At 38.3% G+C, this 16,843-nt stretch overlaps 1 protein-coding gene across 3 annotated transcripts in view; it reads left to right on the forward strand.

Moving 5' to 3' along the window:
- Positions 1-16,843, forward strand: part of Cfap20dc (CFAP20 domain containing) — a 299,498-nt gene that overhangs the window by 73,775 nt on the left and 208,880 nt on the right. For all 3 annotated transcript variants that reach the window (XM_057769705.1, XM_057769704.1, XM_057769706.1), the window contains one exon: positions 3,036-3,192. In XM_057769705.1, the coding sequence (XP_057625688.1) occupies positions 3,036-3,192 (157 nt within the window). The remainder of the gene's footprint in view (positions 1-3,035; positions 3,193-16,843) is intronic.

Below are 16,843 nucleotides of genomic sequence, written 5' to 3' on the forward strand. Positions count from 1 at the left end.
TGTGCTGTGGAAGCGCTGTCAATCAGCCTGAACTGTTCGGCCTTTGTGGAAACTTTATCTAATGACTACAGAGTATTAGCATTTTCAAGTGGACACTGAACATTCACCGAGATGGTGAAGATGAGGGAAGCTCTTTCTGTAGCCTGTGTATTAAACCTCACATTACAAACACTTGAGTTCAGTAATTCCTCCCTGCTTCATTACAGTTATACATAGAAATAATTAAAGATCAAGGAAATGTTGAAAATCATAAGGACTTTAATAATGGATGATACCTCCAAGAATAATGAAAATCTATTTTATAAAGATCAACTATAATTCATATAAACCACTTGTTAGTAGTAAAGTTTATCCTTTTTCTCCAAACTTCATAGCATATATCATAATATTTATATATATATCAAGTTGTTTGTTGAAGCTTATGAAAATTATAACCTTTATAAAATCTGTTAAACCATAATATACATGTATATATTTCTATTTTCTCTAGCCAAGGTGGATTTTTGAAAGGTTTCCCCATTTTTCTCAGGACTCACCTTCTAGATGGTAAACCTTTGGAATAAATATACCAATTATCAGACATTTGTTTAATTATTAAGAAATGAGAGTGTGTGTGTGGACATGAGTGCATTTATATCTTCATATATTCGTGTACAGACACATCACTATTATTATTATTATTTGAAGACTTTGCAAACAAGCACGAGTCAAGGAGAGGGAATGAGGGCATCATGCCTGCCCTGGACACAGGCTGCTTTCGTGGGACTCTGTTAGAAGGAGGTGGGCTCTAATTCCCTAGCAGAGTGCAGATACGCAGGGAGAGAGGAACAGAGCCTTCAGGTGAGAACACAACCATGTTCAGCTGTGTTCTCAACATGGTAAACTTCTTATTGAAAACCAAATGTGAATGACATCTTCAAACTTTTCCAAGAAGTAGAAGACTTAAGAGTCATTATTTTAAAAAGGGAAGATTATACAACGAGAAATTAATTCAAAATATAAAAGGGGGTAAAGGTGTATGGTAGAAGGGAGGGTTGTCACAAAGTACCGTTTAGCTCCATTGGGTATAATATTACAGTCCTATTAATACAATCTCAGAATATGGAATGCTAGGAAAAAGAGAGTAATCAAAAGGTGATAACCCAGGGAGGAGGAAGTTTAGAAAGCATGATGCGTAAGTGAGACAGAAGTCTCATGTGACACGGGGTCAGGTGGTGGGTTACTGTCTAAAACTGGCGAAAACAAATAAATTACAGAGAAGAGAATCAGTTAGCTGACTTAACGGGATGATCAGGTAGAACCTTGACAGCACTGTGCTTTTATTTGCGTGTATGACCCCCCTCTGTGGTAACTGTGTTGAGTAGAAGCCACATGTCTGCTTCTCATGTGTATTTATATCTTCAAAAGTGAGGTCGGTGCCCAGCACTTAATATATACTCCATGTGTAGAGGAAGAATCAGTGACATTTTTGGTGACTTGAACTAGTTAGCTAGAACTGGGGCATGTTAAGTCTTTCAGAGGAAGAAACAATACTCATAGAACAATAGTGCTTATATGGTGTACTAATGGATAAAGAAAACCCACACCTCCATTCCCTGTGATCTGGACTTGCCCAGACCATCACGTTGTACCTCGTGGACCTACCTCTCGGATTTGTTCCTTGTATTCTAATGACTCCCGAGTCAACCTCCCAACCAGTCTTCTCACTTTGCCCTTGTTTGACTACAGATACAAGACTATTCTCTGTCTCAGTGATCTTTATTCTGACACAGCCCCACCTTATCCCCAAAGGCCTCCTCTGTCACTCAGAATATTCCTACATCAAGAGTGACCCAAACTTATCTTCCCAGTGCTCTGCATTTTCACATTATTATGTCCAGAACTTCAGAAGCATTTACCTTGTAGATACTCTGAGGTCCCCTGCTAAGCCTTTAAGACATGGTCTGAGAGGCTTGATGCCCTACCCAACACCCGGCCCCGAAGTCCCACAATCCAGCTGATTATCATTATCCAGCTATACCTAACCCCACTTTTTCCCTAGCTAGCTCCAGGCCATATACTCCCAAAGAGACCATAGTATTCTCATGGCCCAGGAATGTAATTTTACTGTTGAGTCACCTATAAAGATATAATCTTTTTGGTGTAATTGGTAAACCATTCCAGTCTCTATCTGACCTACTACTGAGACATCATAGGCTCAGCTCCATATTAAAATCAGCACGCTCCTAGAAAAAGCCATATTTATAAACTGTGCTTCTAAAAATAATCAAAGACCCTAATATTTAATAAAGAAGTAAATGGAATTTTAATACTACTTTTGTTTTAATTTCAATTTTTTTCTGTTTTTATCCTGCAATATTAAATATGTCTTAATTTCTCACTATTGGTTGTTTTTCCTCTCTCCTTATTCAGTCAGACCATAGAATTCATTTGATGAGGTACTAAGGGATCTAATTGTTTAATAGACTGGAATTAGTACCTGCAAGAGTACTTCAGAATTGGCACACACACACACACACACACACACACACACACACGGCATAATTACAAATCCTTTAGAAGGATCTATTTCTGTACAATAGGTTAATTGGTTGTAAGTAGATAGTACTGGGTACCATTTAACAAAGATTCTAATTTAATCCCTTCCTTTTAAAAATAAAGTAGCTAATTGTAATCAAATTAATCCCCTTGAAAAAACAACGGGCTCCTTGTCTCTGATGTTCAAGCGTTAGGTGTCATAAAGCACCTGCCTTTAACTTCACACTAGCATGGTACCCACAGACAAGAGAGCTACTTTCCAGAGCAGCTCTGATGTCTCATGATAGGGACATAATAGTCAGCTAACTGATGTGTAGTTCAGGTTATGGTGATTTGTGGAGGAAAATCAAGGCCACTTTTAAGGCAACTTAAGTCAAACAAAAAGAGCACACTGGAGCCAAGTCAGAGGATTCGGATAACCGCCTCAACTCTGGCCAAGAGTCTCTGCCTCTGCACCTTAGAAGGTCCTAACTTGTATCTGCTTCCCTTGTTCCTAGTGGTGCAATCTGTGCATTGACTTGGTCGCATTCACCAGTGAGATATTCAAGGGAGCAGTGTTCCAGTCGTTGGATGGAATTATTGTCTCTGCTAACTGTAAGCTACGGAAGATCTTCACTTTAAAATCAAAGCCTCGAGAAACTGCTGATAAAGATGGTAAGCCTTGTTTTCTAGTTTTGAGGACCCTTCTTTAAGAGAAATGTAAAGTAAGAAACTTAAATATTAATTTAGAATGCAAGTGTAAGTTATAGACATAAAAGTTTTTTGACTTGAGAACAGTTTTGGTATTAGCTACACTGATTTGAGTTGCCACCATCAGTATATAAGGTTCCCCTTTCCCCACACCTTGGCAGCATTTCTGAGATGAGAGAATCTCATTTTCTTATAGCTATGGATGTTGAACATTTTTTTCACGTTTATTACCCTTTCTTACTCCCTTTGAAAATCATCTGTTTCATCAGCTTACTTAGTAATTGAGTCGTTTTGATTTGGATTAGTGGCTTTTTTGATATTATAGGTATTAATTTTTGTCAAATATTGACCCATTCTTTAGTTTTTGTCTTCACTCAGCTCATTGTTTGCTTTGTAGTGCAAAGGCTTTTTAATTTCATGTAATCCTGATTCTTTTTTCTTGCTATAGCTTCCTGGACTACAGGAGTCTTTTTTTAGGAAATTCTTGCTGATACCTGTATTTTTATGTTTTTCAACTTTCTCCTCTAATGGCATTACATTGAAGTCTTCTATAAAATTTTGGATATACTTTAAGGATCCAGTTTCACCTTTTCTGTTTGTTGGTTTACTTTATTTTCAAGATACTTTTGTTTTTAAAACAGTTTTTTGTTTATGATAGTACTTCCCATCTGAACTGAGGTTTAGTTGAGAATAGAATTTTCTTTAGGTAGCTGAAAAAGTAGAGGAAATTTTTTAGAGAAACTAGGTACTATACAGTATATCAAGGATATCCAGAAAATCAAGCTTGTAGTCTATAGCTATGAATAAGTCGAGTTTGCTCCTACCACAAGGTTGTTCTCCTCACAACTCTGCAGACTCCCTAAGTCACACCACAGTTCTGAACTCTAGATTCTAGAATGTGTTACAGCAGCCCCCATTTACTTTCCTGCCGCCCTCCCCAGACGTAGATTTCTTCTTCATGCTTCTCTCTATTGAGTAAAGCATGTTGTCATGGTTGTCTGATCTGTGGAGCCCAGGTTACATGCTACTAGGGAGGCTGGTGAAAGCACAGGTCTGGTTTCTGTTTTGCAAAGCAGGATTTATTGTATGGGAAAGCCACCAAATTAAGGACATACAAATGACAGACTTCATAGTATCCTCATTCTCTTCTAACTCAGAATGAGTTTCATGGTGTGATTTGACAGCAATGGTAATTTCCTACTGAATGCGTTAGAAATGGAAAGAAAGCTGCTCTTCCTCACACTGTTTGTCTAAAAACTAGAATAGGTGCATTATTCTTAATTTGATTAATATATTCTGGAGATTACTCAGCTGTCTGGTGATTACATATGAAAGCACAGTCTTGTTACAATGGATATAAACACCCCAGAATATTGAAAGAATACTAATGCTTTCCTTTTATTTTCACCTGGAGTAATTTTATTAAAAATCAGTTCTTTTAGAAGCTAGAAGCAGAGCTGCACGGAGATGTCAAAGGTGATTTTTAGAGCTTGGTCTGTGGACTTTATGCCTGTGTTCCCCTGGGTATGGCCATTCACACTGTGCCTGTTTGATAATAAAACATAGTGATGCATGCTGAAAGTTTCCCAGAGATGACAAGTCGATGAGTGCACCTTTTCGTAGTATCTATCACTTATAGGCTGCAGTTGAAGATGCTGCAAAAAGCAAAACCTTCTAATAAAATGCTACAATGTGTACAGAAAATTATATGCTCTCTGTATCAGATCATAGTAAATTAATCGTAGCCTAATAAATATAAATGCAAAGAAAAAGTGAATAGAGCATAGCAAGTGAAATACATGTTTTAGTCTCTGATCCCTCCTTAAGCTCCCATCAAAATTATGATACAGAAATGTTTTAAAGGGTATAAATTCACAAGGATGCAGTGTGGGAGAAGAGAAGAACAACAGACCAAAGGTGCCTCTACATTTTTAAGCTGAAGGGGTGTCTTCAGAGAACAAATAAAGCTGAAGCCTTTGAGCCCACCCAGAACTTGGCCTGAAACTTGAGGGGAGTTTGTGCTTTCATGGCTGTCATAGGATGAGGGATACAACTAAAGACAGGGAGAATGGTTACAGTGGTTCAGGTGGCTTTCAGTGCCTTCCTTCTCTCCCCACATAGAACCGCATGGCAGATGTGTTCTCTGAAGAAACTAAGCCAGATAACTTTTGAATTCAGCTACATTGGGCACATGACACTAACAGGAAGAAGGAATTACTTATGGCTAGGGATGTTTTATCTCAGTTAATAAAAGATGCATGTATAAAAGAGTAATTTGCTCTTACCTCACTTCAATAGTTTTATTGAAGCATAGGTATTATCTTGTCAACCTTTTGTATGTACTGTATAGAAAGCATGCCCAATCCTAAATATATCCTTTGTATAGTTGTAGCAATGTGGACAAATTACTGTATTTCTGTAATTAAGAAATTTGAGCATTCCAATAAAAAATTTGAGCACTAAAAATATCCTGGAAATGCCGCTGTCCTCACATGATTGTGCTGTCTCCCTCCTTGATTTGTCAGATTAATTGTGCCTGTTTGTGAACTCAATAAAGCTGGGATCACACGGTGCCTGTACTTCTGTTGTTGGTGAATCTGTCTGTGTCATGGCTACTTATCACTAATATGTCCTGTGACATTCAAAGAATAACACTTCATTGTTGCTAGGCTGCTATGACTAATACTGCTGGAAGCAGTCTCCTTTGGAGCTTGTAGGTGGGACTTTTTTTCCTTAGCATTTACCTGGAGCTGAGTGACTACACACTTTTCATTCTTGAGTTATGTGTATTGATTTTAGAATTTCATTTGATTTTTTTATAGCTTCCATGATTCTGAAAGAATTTTTCATCTTGTTATCAAAGTTGTCAGTTACATTAATCAAAACCGTTTTTAAATTCATGTCTCATAATTCCAATATCTAAATCCATTGGTGGGTTTATTAAATTAAATTTTGAGTATATAGATATAATGTATTTATTGTGGAATTTTTGTACCTGGATATGATTGTGCTCTCTCCTTACACATTCCACACTCAGCTTTTCTCACCCATATGTCTGCCTCACCTTTACTGGTCCTCATAGGCCATCAAATAGCCCCCTTCAGCTTTGAGACCACATATATTCCATTTCTCTCCCCTCCCATTTAAAATCGCTTTCTCCTTCGTCATGAACCCTTTGTAGTTTCCTCTCCCTCTCTTTCCCTCTCCTCTGTCTTCTCTCTGTCTCTGTCTCTGTCTCTGTCTCTCTCTCTGTCACACACACACACACACTTGAATTTAATCAGTTCAAATATGACAGAAAACAAGCAGCATTTGTAATTCTGGGTCTGGTTTATTTTATTTATAACATAATACCTTCCAATTCCACATATATTTCTATAAATGTCATGTTTTAACGTTACCTTTATAGCTGATTAAAATTCTGTTTCATGAATATACTTTATATTCTTTATCCATTCACCTGTCTATGGACCTCTAGGTTGGTTCTGTTCCAAAGCTATTGTGAGAAGTGCAGAAAAATAAACAGACATTTAAGTATCTCTGTGACATGTTGAATTCAGGTGCTTTGGGTAAATATCTGGGAGTGGTATAGCTGGGTGGCAGGGCAGTTCTAATATTAGTGTTTTGAGAAACTGCTGCTCTGGGGTTGTGGGCACCTGCTTGGTCTCTTGGATTCCTAGTATGGAGTGGCCTCCAGTGTAGCACATTTCCTGCCAAGGTAGTGTGCTGGGATCAAGAGTCCAGGAAAGGGAGTACTTTTGCAGGGATATTGGGCTGGCTTTAAGGGGTGTTAGCAGGAGGTTCTCAGTGTCTTACCTTGGATTCCTGTATCTGCCCTGGCTTCCAGTAAAGCAAAAGTCTTCTGCCAAAGTTATGGGCTGGAATATAGAGCCCAGGGGAAGGAGTGCAGTCTGGAGTTGTTGGGTGAGGTTTAAGGAATGTTAGTAGGAGGTGAGCAATGTCTAGAATCCCTAGGAGCACTCTGGCCTTCAGGAAGGCAGGTGAAGTTGTGGGCTGGGATATAGAGCTCAAGGGAGGGTGTGCTGTTGGGGGTTGGCTGCACCAGTTTGCATTCCTATCCTTTGAGCATCATCAAAGCTCCTCTCTCCACATCCTCGCCAGCATTTGTTGTCATTTGTATTCTTTGTGTCATTCATAGTGGAATGAGATGGGATCTCAGTGCAGTTTTAACATGTATTTGTCTGATGACTTAGGTGTTAAGATGTCTTGTCAATGTAACCCTGGGTCTAGGAATACCACAATAAGTTGTTCTTTGTATTCTGAACCATTGTGACATCTTATAATGTCTGCCTCTGCTTCCGAGAGAAACTCCTTTGATGAAGAGTGACAACCACCCTTATCTGTGGGTATAAGGATGAGTATTTAGAATGGAGCTAGGAATTAGGCAGATTTAGAAAAGTGTTAGCTGGAAGTTCTGCTTTAAGATCCATGAGCCCACTAGCCTCAGATAGTTGGGTAAGTTTCTATTATCAGACACAATTGCTCTCCTGTTGAGTGGCCTTTAAGGACAATTAGACCTCTGTTGGTTGCTACCAAATGTTAGGGCCACTACTGCACCTTTAGGGATATCATGTCGTGCTGCTCCTTGTTGTGGTTCATGAGCATCACTGACAGGTAGGACTACCAGTTAATTTCATCCCTTGGTGGTGTAGTACTATCAAATCTAGTCCTCAGAAAGGAAACATCACGTCCTGTCCTCTGGGTCCTGTGTCTGAAGTGTATGGTGTCTTCAGCAGTAAGACTTACCATCACCCTCTGAAAGCCTACCATGAACAATGGCCATAGCCTATATTATTTTGGGAGTCTCTTGAACAAATCTGACCAACAACTTGAAATGGGGTTTTTCATGACTAGCACTGGGGTTTTTGTTAGATAGTGTATGGCTCTTAGGTATCACATTTTCAGTCCAAGTGATAAACACACACAGAGACACACCAGACACACACACACACACACACACACACTGCTTACATGCACTTATGTGCATGCTTACACTTATATGTATTATACGTAATTTTAGGTGAATAAAAATAGTATGATTCTTTGTCTTTGTCAACACCCTCCTCATTATTGACTTCCCTCTCCTTTCCCCAGATAACTTCCCGCTTCCCTTCATATCATTCTGCCCTACTATTCCCATCTTTAGTGCTCCCTCATAATACCTTTGACTTTAAGATTTCTGCGGTTATTCTGGGGTATATACTCATATCTTAAGATTTAGAACTTGAAAGAGAACATGCAGCTTTTGTCTTTCTGGATCTGAGTCACCTCGATATAATCTTTTTAGTTCCATCAATTTACCTGCAAATTTCATGGCTTTCACTTTCATTACAGCTTCACAGTATTCCATAGTGTGTATGTACCACATTTTCATTATTCATTCATCAGCTGAAGGGTTTTTAGTTCATTTTCTTTTCTAGCTATAGTGAATAGAATGGCTATGAGCATGGCTGAGCAAGTATCTAGGAAGTAGGATGGCAACTCTTTTGGGCATATGCCAATGAGTGGTATAGCTTGTTCATATTGTAGATTTATTATTAACTTTCTAAGAATTATCCAAACTTATTTCTTTGAATATGAACAGAAGTTTCACAAAAGTTGAAGTATAGGCTAGGAATATCTAACACACACACATTATCTTTAGCAATTAGGGAAATTTAAATCAAAACTGTTGGTAGATGTTTCTTTTTTGCCAGCAGCTTCTAAATAAACACACTGAGGCTTATATTAATTACAAATACTCAACCAATAGCTCAGGCTTGTTACATACTAATTTTTACATTTATGTTAACCCATATTTCTTAGCTGTGCTTTGGCGCATGACTTGGTACCTTTTCTCAGTATGGCATGTCCATCTTGCTTCTCTTTGCACCTTGCCCTTCTTCCTTCCAGCATTCTTGGTTTGGTTATACTTCCTGCCTGGCTACTGTACTGGCCAGTCTATTCTTTATTAACCAATGAGAGTAATATATATTCGCAGTGTACAGGATTATTCTACAAGATTTTCCCATTTTTGTCTAATTAAAAAGGTTTTAACCTTAACATAGTAAAACTATATGTAACAAAACAGTTAATAAGTAAGAATTACAGTTACAGTATCCAGTTCATTTATATTTGGCAAATTTATATTATTTTCATGGCTCTAAAATTTTATAGATAATTTACCTTTTATCATAACTAGGGAAAACTTTAATTATGACTATCTAGTCTTCAACTCTGTCAAAGACTCCAGAAGGGTAAAATGTTACCTAATGACAGAGATATCTTGCTGCCTGGACAATCACCCAAGGGTCTTCTGTAATGTTGGTGCATCCAACTTTGGCCTTCAGTATATCTGACAGACATTTTTGAAAAGCAAGGAATTTTTAGGACTGTTTTACCTTGTCTTGGCAATGTTTGGCACTCACTTTCTTTTATGCCCTGCTGATTCTGTTTGGACAGTATACTGTCAACAATTGAGGCAGTCGCAGTTTCTTTGCCCAGATGGCTGACTTTTGCAATTAAAAAAAAAAGCAAATTTATATGGAGTTTCTTTGATTCCTATTATCTTCTTGAAAGGAGATTGATGCTACCGGGCATACTTGTCTCTCTGTCAAGAAAAGCCTTTTGTTTACAAGAGAAATGCCATATTCCATAGGTCTTTGAATATTCTATAGGTGTCTGAAGAGCATCTGCTATCTAAATATATATGTTTATGACCTTGAAAACATACCTAACAGGACTATAAATCTATTATAAATGACTATTAATCTGTATTTCTTAATTATACATTACATTTTTAAATGAACTGTATAAGCACAATACCTTAAACAAGGGTAGAAACATAAATACAGCATAACAAAATTAACCTTAAATTTGTATCAAAAAACCAAAAGTTATACCAATGAAAAGTATTTTGAAATTAATGGTATTTTTTGGATTAAAGTAGATCCAATAATCTACCCTTTTGTCTCATTTGAAAAAATATATATAATATATATACCTTATATATGATAATTTCTATATCATATTCCTTTTTTCCTTTAGAAAGATATATTTGAATTTAACACTTTTATTTAGCTTCTTTTTTTTTTACTCTGACCAATAACAACTTGTAACCAGCCCCATTAAATGATCTATAACACCTATAACTCATTTTTTGAGAATATGGGTGTCATTCTATAAACTACTGCCTGTTGTTTGGAGGCACTGATATCTTTGGGAGAACCTTGAGAAAATCAGGATAATTGTTAAGTCTTTGTTGGAGTAGTCTGTGAGGCTGAATCTCTTATCCAGCAGCCTTGAAGCTGTTCTGGATACAGAATTCATAGGAAATTCCAACAGAGGTACTCTTAATTGCTGGACCATCTAGGCCATTCATTTTTATTGGTGTTGGTCTCCTTGTTCTGAAAATATATAATCTTTTAAAGAATACATTACAAATATGGAATATGTGGTATGCACAAGTCAGCTAAGGATGATTTGTTGTTTTGTTTGAATAGGTAAAATATACATTACATATCTTATAGTTCTTTTAAGGCTTTTTATGTCTGTAGACAAGATTTTAGGGGGACTTTCTCAATAAAACCTGATTTTCTTTAATCTGGAATGAATCCACAGCTTCTCATTTCCTGTGGAAATAAAAGCATAACCTCTCCCACACTGCAACATACCTTTTGACTTAAATTCTGAAGTCAAGATATTTTTAAAATATATAGATTGGCTTAATTTAACAGCTTATTCCAGTGTCTCTTAGCAGTCAAAATTTTAAAGACAACACAATGTGGCCCACGCATTTAATCCCAGCACTCAGGAGACAGAGGCAGGCGGATCTCTGTGAGTTCAAGGCCAGCCTGGTCTACAAGAGCTAATTTCCAGGACAGGCTTCAAAGTTACAGAGAAACCCTGTCTCGAAAAACCAAACAAACAAAAAAATAAAAAAGACTGCCTTACTTCCTTCTCTGCTTCTCTGTGTACGATACTCCTTTTAAGGACTTTCTGCAGCGCATGCTTAGGGGTCCTGAATTGCTTTAGCTTGTGCTTGACTGGCAGTATACATATTTCTCTATAAATTTTAAAAGATAGCTTTGCTGGATATAACAATCTTTGTTTACAATTATGTACTCTCAGGGCTTAAAACGTATCATTTATGCTTTGTAGGCTTTGAGAGTTGCTGATGAGAGATTGGATGTTGTACTGCTGAGTTTTCTCTACAGTTGAAGTGACATTATTTTACAACTTACAGCATGTCCCTTGCCTTCTGCTTTCGATGTCTTGACTGTGATGTGAGGTAGAACTTCTCTGGTGATACTCACTTAAGTTTATAAATGCCTCCTGTGTGGATGTCCATTCCTGTCTTGAATTTTGGAAATTTTCTGCTATCATTTCAGTGTCTAATAAGTTAGATTTTTGTGTCAACTTCTTCACCATGTATTCTTAGGTTTGGTGTCTTAAACATATCCCAAAGTTCTAGAAAGATTATTCAGTGATCTTTCTTGTAATGTTGTATAAATTTATGTATGTTGGACATGTTGCTGCCTCAGCCTTGTTTTGATATTTTTTATTTTACTAGTCTTTGTTCATGATAGTGTTCAGGATGGGGGTTGTTTATTTGTTTGACTGGGCCTTTCATGTTTAGCATGCTCTATTGGTTAATTTTAAGAATTTTCAATTCTGCTGGGCGGTGGTGGCACACGCCTTTAATCCCAGCACTTGGGAGGCAGAGGCAGGCGGATCTCTCTGAGTTCGAGACCAGCCTGGTCTACAGAGCTAGTTCCAGGACAGGCTCCAAAACCACAGAGAAACCCTGTCTCGGAAAAAAAAAAAAAAAAAAAAAAAAAAGGAATTTTCAATTCCATGCTGAATTTTAACTAAAATTCCTGTTCCAAATGGCTGTTTCATCTACTTGACTGACTTCCTTGTCTGGGTCCTAAGTTTCCTTTCTTCATCTGTGTCCTCGTTAATGTCCTTCATGTATCACTGATCCTTTTGAAAAGTAACTCTACAGCCTTTGTCTTGTATTTTAGGTATCTCATTATCTTGGGTTTCTGGTGTTGGGGATCTGTGAATTTGTTGAGTTGACATAGTGGCTTGCCTTCTCATGTTTATTGTGTGTGTGCGCGCGCGCAAGTGTGTGTGTGTGTGTGTGTGTGTGTGTGTGTGTGTGTTGCACCTCTGTTGGTATGGATATGTCCTCCAGGTTTTTTTCCGTTTTCACTCTTTTTGTTTCCACATTCATTTTCTGTTAGTCTTCTGGTGAGTTGTCTTCACTGAGTTTGTGTTCCTCATCACTCTCTGAAAGGGAAATTGAGTGTAAATGATTTGACGGAAGCCCTGTGCTTGACTTGTAGTAGAAGACACTAGTGTTTCAACACAGTCCAGAGATAGTGGGCACAGTGATTCAGAGTGAGAAAATATAGATTATAGGCTTGAGGGGGCTGTTTGTTTCATTTTGTTTTGTAGTTTATACTTTGTTAGGACTAAAGGTATTAATAATTAAATAAAAAGGGGTAAGAGCCAGATATGGTGGCACGCACCTTTAATCCCAGCACTTGGGAGGCAGAGGAAGGTCTATACCGAGATTTTTTTCTTTTGGGCCACCAACTAGCCCCTAAATCATGACATGGAGACTTATTCTTAGTCATAAATGCTTGACCTAGCTCAGGCTCATTTCTGGCTAGCTCTTTTAACTTACATTAACCTGTTTCTCTTTCTCCGCCTTTTCCCTTCTCACTTTCTCTGTTAGTCTTACTTTCACTGCTTCTTGTGTGTGCTTGGCTTCTGTCCTGGGCATCTCCCCTCACTCTATCCTCTCTTTTCTCATTCTTCTCTTCTTCTCTAAAGCTTATATTTTTTTCCTTTTTATCCTTTCTGCTGCCAGCCCCACTTATCCTTTCTTCTACCTAGCTATTGGCTGTTCAGCTCTTTATTAGGTCAGTCAGGTGACTTAAGACAAATGCAACATGTCTTTACATAAAGAAATACACATCCTTACATCTTTAAACAAATACAGCACAAACAGATGTAACACACCTTTACACAGTTAAAGTAATATTCCACAGCATAAACAAATGTAACACATCTTTGCCAAGTTGAAGTAATGTCCCACAACAGATCCCTGAGTTCAATGCTAGCAGAGCAAGTACCAGGACAGCTAGGACTACAAAGAGAAACCCTGTCTTGAAAAGCCAAATGAAAAGGGGGGGGGGGGCATGAAGTATAAATAAGAGATAGAATATATGGACGGGAACTATAAGAAACAATAAAGAATATGTTACAGATTAACTTTAGAACAAATAAGGATAGTTATAGGAGCCTCTTTGGGTAAAATATAAGCTAAAACAAAAGAGCTAAACATTTGAAGTACAAAAAGTGTCAGTAGGGCCAGGTGGTGGTGGCACACACCTTTAATCCCAGCACTCAGGAGGCAGAGGCAGGAGGATCTCTATGAGTTCGAGGCCAGCCTGGTCTACAAGAGCTAGTTCCAGGACAGGCTGCAAAGCTACAGAGAAACCCTGTCTCCAAAAGACAAAACCAAACCAAAAGAAAAGTGTCAGTATGAGCTGGAGAGATGGCCCAGCAGTTAAAAGTACTGGCTGCTCTTACAGAAGACCAGAGTTCAATTCCCAGCACCCACATGGTGGTTCACTAGCATTCCTGTTTATGGGTTCCAACCTTCTTCTGGCCTCCACAGGCACTACATGCATGTGGTACACAGTCATACATGCAGACGATGTAACTATGCAATGAAATAGAGCCTTTCTAAAGATGTCAATTAAAAAAATAAATCAGAAGGTACTATAGTTTTAGGGTAGAGCCCCAAAGACCACACAGTACAACCAAAGTCCAAAATGAGTAAGAGTGTATTAAGTTGGCCTGGGCCTGCCTGGAAACACTTCTCACAGAGCAGTCTCCAATGCACTTTACTGGGAGTTTTTAAAAGCAAAGAATACAGAAAACCTGTATCCTGGTTGGCAGTTGCAGGGGACAAGCAAACAGATTAACAAAAACCAAAAACATTTTTGTTTTTGACCCTGAGTTTTTGGAACAGGGTTTGGTACTTTGGCGCAGGAATTTTCACAGTGGAGCTAGAAAGAAAAGTGTTGGGGGGGTTAGTTTCAGGCTAAATCAAAGATGACTCCAGTGATGACAAGATGGAGGAAGTGTTTCTTCTCATGTGTTTTCACCCCCTGTCTTTTATAGTAGCTCTGTTAGTAGGGAAGGGCTACTAGTCTCAGTAAGTCAAATGGCTTAAATCATATCTCCTCCTCCCTGCTCAGAAGATCTTCTGTCTAAGACTTAACAGAAATCACCCCTATCTTGTGCCTGTCCTTGCCTGACAGCTCCAGTCCCATCTTGCTGTGCTAGGGATCATAGCTTTTCCTGGGGACCGTGGCTAGGCCTCCGAGGTGATCTGGATGATTCTCTTCTTTAAGTGTATGTTTTCTGGGTATTCACCTCCCCAGAAGGATCTCAGATGTTTTTGTCGACACTGTCCCATGGTTGCACAAAGAAGCTTGCGTTTTCTGGCCAGCCTGCATAAGGCTCCGTGTCCTTGAGTTCCCATGTAGTGGTGCCTGCCATATCATGCCAGTTTGTGATTAATCTCACCTCAGGTTCCCATCCAGCACTTGTACAGCCCTTCACAGCCAGCACCCTGCCAGGCTTCTCCTGCCCTCAACACATGAGCTGTCTGTCATTTCTGTAGTTTTGGAAGTTACTTGCTCTTCACTTCAGTTTACTCAGATAATATGGTATCCTTCTCGGGTCTCTGATGAAGATCAAAGACTAGATATTTATACTTTTCTTTGTTATCAGATTCAGAAAATAAACTTACATAAGAGATACAGGGAGAACTTTGGTTAGAATGTAAAATAAAATGAAAAAATAAATATATTTTTAAAGAAGAGATATACAGTTTATAATGTTGAGAAATATAAAAACTTAAATTGTTCATCTAAGATGTTTTTAAGTCTAAAAAGATATTTTTTGATGGTAATACAAATTATGAAAGATAAACTTGCATTATTTGCAGATGATATGATAGTGTACATGAGCGACCCCAAAAACTCCTCCAAAGAACTCCTACAGCTGATAAACGCCTTTAGTAATGTGGCAGGATACAAGATCAACTCCAAAAATTCAGTCGCCCTCTTATACACAAAGGATATGGAAGCAGAGAGAGAAATAAGAGAATCATCACCTTTCACGATAGCCACAAACAGCATAAAATATCTTGGGGTAACTCTAACCAAGGAAGTGAAAGATCTATTTGACAAAAACTTTAAGGCATTGAATAAAGAAATTGAAGAGGATACCAGAAAATGGAAGGATCTCCCTTGCTCTTGTATTGGGAGAATCAACATAGTAAAAATGGCAATTCTACCAAGGGCAATTTATAGATTCAATGCAATCCCCATTAAAATCCCATCAAAATTCTTCACAGATCTTGAAAGGACAATAATCAACTTTATATGGAGAAACAAAAAACCCAGGATAGCCAAAACAATCTTATACAATAAAGGAACTTCTGGAGGCATTACCATCCCTGACTTCAAACTCTATTACAGAGCTACAGTAATGAAAACAGCGTGGTACTGGCATAAAAACAAAGAAGTCAACCAATGGAATCGTATAGAAGACCCGGATTTTAACCCACAAACCTATGAACAACTGATTTTCGATAAAGGAGCTAAAAGTATACAATGGAAGAAAGAAAGCATCTTCAACAAATGGTGCTGGCACAATTGGATGTCAACCTGTAGAAGAATGAAAATAGACCCATATCTATCACCATGCACAAAACTCAAGTCCAAATGGATCAAAGACCTCAATATCAATCTGAACACACTGAACCTGATAGAAGAGAAAATGGGAAGTACCCTACAACATATGGGCACTGGAGATCGCTTCCTATGTATAACCCCAGCAGCACAGACATTAAGGGCAACATTGAATAAATGGGACCTCCTGAAACTGAGAAGCTTCTGTAAAGCAAAGGACACTGTCATTAAGACAAAAAGGCAGCCTACTGACTGGGAGAAGATCTTCACCAACCCCGCAACAGACAAAGGTCTGATCTCCAAAATATATAAAGAACTCAAGAAACTAGACTTTAAAAGGATAATTAACCCAATTAAAAAATGGGGCACTGAACTGAACAGAGAATTCTCAACAGAAGAAGTTAAAATGGCCAAAAGATACTTAAGGTCATGCTCAACCTCCTTAGCGATCAGAGAAATGCAAATCAAAACAACTTTGAGATATCATCTTACACCTGTCAGAATGGCTAAAATCAAAAACACCAAGGATAGCCTTTGCTGGAGAGGTTGTAGAGAAAGGGGTACCCTCATCCATTGCTGGTGGGACTGCAAACTTGTGCAACCACTTTGGAAATCAGTGTGGCGGTTTCTCAGAAAAATTGGGATCAACCTACCCCTGGACCCAGCAATAGCACTCTTGGGAATATACCCAAGAGATGCCCTATCATATGACAAAAGCATTTGTCCAACTATGTTCATAGCAGCATTATTTGTAATAGCCAGAACCTGGAATCAACCTAGATGCCCTTCAATGGAAGAATGGATGAAGAAAGTGTGGAATATATACACATTAG

Source organism: Chionomys nivalis, chromosome 5 (genome assembly GCF_950005125.1).
Source record: "Chionomys nivalis chromosome 5, mChiNiv1.1, whole genome shotgun sequence".
Lineage (NCBI taxonomy): Eukaryota > Metazoa > Chordata > Mammalia > Rodentia > Cricetidae > Chionomys > Chionomys nivalis.